The sequence below is a fragment of the Rhinichthys klamathensis genome, unplaced genomic scaffold (assembly GCF_029890125.1).
Source record: "Rhinichthys klamathensis goyatoka isolate OS25496 unplaced genomic scaffold, OSU_Roscu_1.1 h1tg000330l_1, whole genome shotgun sequence".
In the NCBI taxonomy this organism is placed as follows: domain Eukaryota; kingdom Metazoa; phylum Chordata; class Actinopteri; order Cypriniformes; family Leuciscidae; genus Rhinichthys; species Rhinichthys klamathensis.
In genome coordinates, this window is record NW_026606845.1 from 514995 (window position 1) to 522096 (window position 7102).

The 7102-nt window shown below is 35.0% G+C and overlaps 1 protein-coding gene across 1 annotated transcript; it reads right to left on the minus strand.

Moving 5' to 3' along the window:
• Positions 1–5738: 5738 nt before the first annotated feature.
• LOC130105914 (CMRF35-like molecule 8) lies at positions 5739–6222 on the minus strand. Its single transcript, XM_056272100.1, has 2 exons — positions 6151–6222; positions 5739–6067 (listed from the first exon to the last, which is right to left on the minus strand). The coding sequence occupies exons 1-2, from the start codon at positions 6188–6190 to the stop codon at positions 5739–5741; spliced, it is 369 nt and encodes a 122-aa protein (XP_056128075.1). The 5' UTR covers positions 6191–6222.
• Between the last annotated feature and the right edge of the window lie 880 nt (positions 6223–7102).

A 7102-nucleotide genomic window follows, 5' to 3' on the forward strand; every position in this document is an offset into this window, starting at 1 on the left:
TGATGATGATGGCAAAGATGATGATAATGATGAAGATGACAAAGGTGGTGGTGTTGTGCTACGCTCTAAAAAATAGAGAAAAGCATTCTCTGTGACAAATAGTATGTACATTTTCAAGGTTTAAAAAATCCAGAAACTCTCCCTTTTGTAAATGAAAAATCTTGATAAACTTTGATTTGTATAAACCTCAAGCTTATTGAGAACTACACGAGGCAAACATCCCGCCTCTAGTCATGATCATACTACACCTTCAGCTATAAATATCACACAATACAACCAGGGATTATATAAATATTTACATACAGTGTGTCTCTAGAACAGACACTCAAAACATGGTTTTCCATTTCTTTAAGACACTTTAGCTCATTGTTCTTGTTTAGGGGAACGTTTAGCCATGCATGATATGTTAGAGTAAATGTTTTGTTCCAGGTGTTGTGGTTCTGTTCCGCTCTGTTTATCATCTGACCCAGTTTCCTACACAGCAAAAACTCCAGTGTTAAATTAACTCTCCTGGGAGTTTATATGACTCCACACTCAAGAGTGTTAAATTAACACTGAAGCAGTGTTAAAGTTAATTAGATAATTAAGTGATTAATTGAGTGATGATTGACCAACATTGAAGACACCTGATGTTAACAAGTAGAATCACTGAAGGTGAAAAATCACAAGTTTAAGTCACCATTATGGAGATCAGTGTTTGCTTCAGTTGGGCAGTTAACCCTTGCGTTTTATACTTTAGGCTGTTGTAAAAGTAGCTGCGTTTACATGGACTCTTATAATCGGATTGACGGCTCAATCGGACTAAAAGCCTTCATGTAAACACCTTAATCGATCGGATTGAGCTTGATCCGATTGAAATTTCGATCGGATTGAAAGGATGGTTTACTCCTTTTGTAATCCGATCGAGAGTACATGTAAACACTTGATCGGATTGAAAACCGAAACTAAAAGGACTGCGCATGTGCAATGACGTTGAAATAGCGTAATGACGTATGACGCACGGAACGAGCTGTTCTTCCTGTTGAATAAAGTGAATATAAATGAGTGTTCCGTTATTAAAAAATTCTCATTTAACTCAGCGTCTGTGAAGTGAAGCAGGACAACATCCCACCAGTGCTTGTTTCAGATTATCATCCATGGACGACTGGTTTTGGGCGCGGGGTTTTACTGCGTGATCAATATTTAGCAGCACGGCAAAACGGTTCATGCTCATTGTCTCCAAATCATGACCAGAGACGGATAAATATTAAGTCTGCTGTTTAAAAAAAATAAAGAACCAATAGAGGAGAATAGTTATGCGCGAACAGCGGCATATTCGTGCAGTGTGGCATGTCAAAAAATCAATTCCGATTTGAATCTTGTGACATATAAACGCGCACATCAAACCGATTACTTTATTTATCGTTCATGTAAACACCGTGTTCGGATTCATCAATCGGATTGATTTCATTCCGATTGAACCATGTAAACGCACCTAGTGTTATAACTGCCATATGAACAAAGAGAAAAGATGATCTGATGGTGTTGGTTATGTTTTAACAAAATCATCAGTTGACCTGAATCACTGAACTAATTTAGAGCCTAATCTCTGACTTAAATGTATATTGTTGATTACACAGTGATTCTACAGCATAAGATCCAGAATTTGATACAATTCAAATGCTTTCTTAAAAGTTGTTCTGATAAAAAAAATCTTTCTTTTAGGCATCAAGAATCAGTGTATGAATCTCAACAATTGTGACAAACAGAATATTCAATTAGGAAAAGGAAATTACTAAGACAATTCAGATCATAATTTATTCATACTGCAATGCATGATGGGAGCCATGAATGAGTTTTGATTGGTGGAGCCCATAATGCACTTCAACGTGCTTTTTTATTGTCACCATTGTTGAGATTCACAGGCTGATTATTGATGTCAGTGTGTCTAAATAAAATCATTTTTCAAACTCTATTGGTCAGAACAAATTTTAAGAAATATTTTGGATTATATTGAAAGTGCTGAAAAACGTTTGCTATAGAATTTATAGTGTTGCTGTAATCAACAAGATAAACCTTACGCTCTAAATGAGTTTTGTGATTCTGGTCAAACGATGATTATGTCAATCCACAACCAACACCTCCTGATCATCTTTTCTCTTAGTTCATCTGGCAGTGTTAACTCAGTTACAACCGCCAAACTAAATCTAATGTTAATAGTTTAAGGGTCAAGAGTCCAACTAAAGCAAACAATGATCACCACAATGGTGACTTCGAAAATTAGATTTTCTCCTTTAGTAATTCTGCTTGTTAACATCAGGTGTCTTCAATAATGGTCAATCATCATTCAATTAATCACTTAATTAGCTCATTAACTTTAACACTCTTGAGTGTTAATTTAACACTCATATTTTAACTAGGGCTGGGCGATATATCGCACGATATTGTTATGCGCATCTCATCAGTAAAGCCGGTTCCTTGATTAGTAGTAAATCACCTTCACCTGCTTTCAGATGGAGTGGCATTTACTACAAAGAGCCGTAGTTAACTGACAAGCTGAGCCAAATCGCACTAATATCGCGAACGTATCGCCAGCGATATTTAATGCGATATGGCTCAGCTTGTCAGTTAACTACGGCTCTTTACACATCAAAAACTCAGTGTTAAATGAACACACCTGGGAGTGTATATGAGTCCACACTCAAGAGTGTTAAAGTTAATGAGATAATTAAGTGATTAATTGAGTGATGATTGAGCATTATTGAAGACACCTAAAGCAGAATCACTGAAGGAGAAAACCGGAATTTCAGGTCAACATTATGGAGATGAGTGTTTGCTTTAGTTGGGGTCTTGACCCTTTTATTCATAACTTTAGAGTTTGTTTGACTGTTATATCTAAGTTATACCTGCAAGATGAACAAAGAAAAATAAAGATCTAATGGTATTGATTATATTATGACATTCATCATTTGAGCCAAGTGTTTGTGATTTATGCTGTTGGTTACAGCATAACTGCGATTCTGCATAAATATCCAGAATTTGTGATATAATATAAAGGATTTCTTAAATGTTGTAAAAAAAAAAAAGAAATTGTTTTAGGCACACACACATATGAAGATTCAGTCAATGCATCTCAACGATGGTGATGAGCAGAATATTCAATTAGGAAAAGTAAATTACAATTCAGACAATTCAGATCATAATTTATTCATACCGCAATGCATGATGGGAGCCATTAATGAGTTGTGATTGGTGGCAACAAGGATTATTATTGTCACCACGGTTGAGATTCACAGGCTGATTATTGATGTCTGTGTTTCTAAAGAAATGCATTTGAAAGTGATTTGTTCAGAACAATTTTTATTAAATGGTTTGGATTATAAGAAACATACAATTATCATATGCTGAAGAACCACTAAACTGTTGCTATCAAATTAAACAAGATCATCTGAATGAGTTTCATTTTTCAGATCACAGCATGATTATTTCAAAACATAACCAATACTATCAGATCACACTTGTTTTTGTTCATTTGACTGTAATAAATCAATAACAGCAGACAAACAAAATTTAAACTTAAAATATATGGATCAAGAGCCCAACTAAAGCAAACACTGATCGCTATAACGGTGGCTTAAAATTTTAGATTTTCTCCTTCAGTGATTCTGCTTGTTATCATCAGGTGTCTTCAATAATGCTCATTCATCACTAAATTAATCACTTAATTATCTCATTAACTTTAACACTCTTGAGTGTTAATTTAACACTCATATCTGCATCATATCTTCCATCTGAAAGCAGGTGAAGGCGATTTACTACCAATCAAGGAACCGGCTTTACTGAAGAGACGCATAACAATATCGTGCGATATATCGCCCAGCCCTAATTTTAACACTCTTGTGTCTGGAGCCAAATAAACTCCCAGGAGAGTTAATTTAACACTGGAGTTTTTGCTGTGTATACTGTAAAAAAGGAGAGCTGTAAATTAACGGTAAAGGGCTGTAAATTAACAGTACATTGCTGGCAACCACAGCTGCCAGTAGATTACCGTTATTTTACAGTGCAATTTTTTACAGTCTGATTAATGGTTCCATTCACCTGTACCGTTAATTATCTCATCAGTTCTTGTGTATTTATTCTCCCTGTTGGGTTATGTTCTTTATCTGTGTCGTATCCAGATAGCAAGCAACCATCGGAAAACAATGTGTATGTCAAAGTTAATCACATCGAATCAACTTCACTTCTGCACCTGCAATTAATGTTGACAAAATGTCATAATTGAATCAATGTTATGATGTTGGTTCAACATTATGCTTGCATTCTCAGAAAATGAAACACAACCACTTCAAATGACTTAAAGACACACAGCCTGAAATCAACTGAAGAGAAAAGAAGACACTAAACTTAGAGCGTTGGTGCTTGCAACGCCAATGTCATGGGTCCGATTCCCATGGAAAGCAAGAACTGATAAGAATGTAAATGTGTACTTTTTAAATGCAATGTAAGTCGCTTTGGATAAACCAGACTGACTTTATTTCTGTCAGACGTCTACAGAAGCTCTTATTGAGAATTAACAAAGGTTGATGTTTTATTGAAAATGTTTGGTCACCATTTTGGTGATCAGTGTTTGCTTTAGTTGGTCAGTTTGACTCTTTTTATCTGAATTTGTGGTCTTCGTAACAGTGTTTCCAAAAATACATAATCCAATACTTATATACAAATTCACCAATCTTAGCTCTGCAAGCATGAAAAAGAGCAAGCATTTACATGCAACCAATTATCCATTACTATTTGGATTGATGGCTTAATCGGACGGAAAAGTCTTTATGTAAACACTGTAATCGATCAGATTTTGCTCGATCCCAACGAGATTTTGATCGGATAGAAAAGGAAGGTTTATTCCATTTCTTATCCGATCGAGAGAACATGTAAACACTTTATTGGACTGAAAACCGAAACTGAATGGACTGCGATCTATTCCGATTTGAAGCTTGTGACATATAAATGCGCACATCAACCCGGTCACGAGTCGTAGAGGAAGAGCTCACGGAGAGCAGCAAGTATACCAACATTAGAGATTTCACTCAAATAGCTCACAATTTACCTGAATTTAAGCAATCGAGCCACATAGCAATTATGTGATATTTCACACAGTCATGCCAATAAAGAACATTTGAATTTAATTGAGAGAGATTGCAACAACAACAAAAAAAAGCCTAAAAAAATAAAAACAATCTAGACTGCATAACACAGAAGTGTTGACAGTTTTGTGGATGAAGTTAAGCATGTTTTTCACATAAGACTGTAAGCAATTGTCATGAGTTCCTCTTTATTATTCTCATGGCTTTTGAATGAAGAAGTCTTTTCTGAGAGCGCAAGCATGATGTTGAACCAAAATCACATAGTAATTTTTTAACATTAACAGCGGGTGTAAAAGTGATGTTGATTCAATGTGATTAATATTGACACATTGACATTGATTTAACATTGTTTGATGGTTGCTTGCTATCTGGAGTAGCTTTACTATGTGGATGTTACCCTGTCATTCAAACCTGTTTTCTGTGGATTATCTTATTAAAGCCTATTTCTGTAAATTCTGTAAATACAAATTTAGTTAATGCCTAAAACAAGAAACAAATACGGTCAGAAAAATAAAACTTAATTTAAAAGGAAAACAAATTTTACCAATTCAAATCCTTGTGCAATAAATTGCCAGAAATAACAGCATTAGCTATGATCAAGCTCAAAAAGCATCTGGGTTACTCACTTTTTATAACATCCAGATTCACTTCAGTGTATAAATCTATGTCTATAGTTCTATCAACTGTACACTGGTACGTCCCAGAATCCTCTTCTCTCAGATCTCTGATGGTCACAGTGAAGACTGCTGATCTTGTGTCGTCATACAGAGAGAATCTATCCTTCTGAACCCATGTATATTTCTTATCAGTCTTGATTTGGTCTTTGCAGTTTGACCACTGTTCTTTACAAAAATACTTTTTATTCTCTGTATATCCTTCATCATAACTGCATGTGATGTTGACTTCTCCTCCTGAATATCCTGTCACACTCATGGAGCTCACGACACCTACAACACACCAGCATTAAAAGACTTTATTATGTTGATTATGAGGATCCAAATTGCTTTCAAATGTTTCCTCAGTTTCTTACCAGGAATCATCAGCAGAGTGAAAGTCCAGATGATCTTCATTCTTCTCTGTAAAGTCTTTCTTTTCTATCAGTTGGTTCAGTTCTGTATTCAGTCTTGAGTATTTCTGAAGCTCTCCGTGTGTTTCAGCGTTTTCTAGTGTTTCGTCATGAATGTGATGAGATGCTGACTTCCTATTCCTTTGTCTTCTGCATGTGTCACAGATACACCTGAAACAGAGAGAAAACTAATTAAAAAAATTAAATCTATACAGAAAAAAATACAGAGACAGTTATTTCACTAAAATATCTCACAATTTACCTGAATTCAGCAAGCGAGCCACATAGCAATTGTGTGCTATTTCACACAGCCATGCCAATAAAGAACATGCCCAAAAAAATTATTTAAATTGAATTGAGAAAAAAAAAATCGAGTTTTATTAAAATTAAGACCAATCTTGACTGCATAACACAGAACTGTTGACATGTAAAGTTTTGTGGATGAAGTTAAGCATGTTTTTCACACAAGACTGTGTAATTTTCATAAGTTCCTCTTTATTATTCTCCTGGCTTTCAAATGAAAACAAATATTATAATAATATGAAGTAGTAAGTGAACACACTTCTCATAATTTTACTGTACTTCCCGTCTCGATTTCCCTCAATTTCCACATTCTCGTTCTCTATTCAAGTATTCATGAATAAATGTGGTTCTGCTTAAACTACAGAAAACACCCACACTACAGCATGCTTGATCATTAAGCTCATGTTTTTAGTCAACTATTAGAGTTGAATTAAATATATTACATTTCTGTCATGACAACTCTTGGAGAGACTGGCATAATGGATATAACACTGTTTTCACAGCCGATTTGGAGATTTGGGGCACAGTTGTGCAACAGCTGAAAGATTGCTATAAAAATAATATAATTTATATATATAGGAACCCTTAAAATGTGGATGAAGAATTAACACAC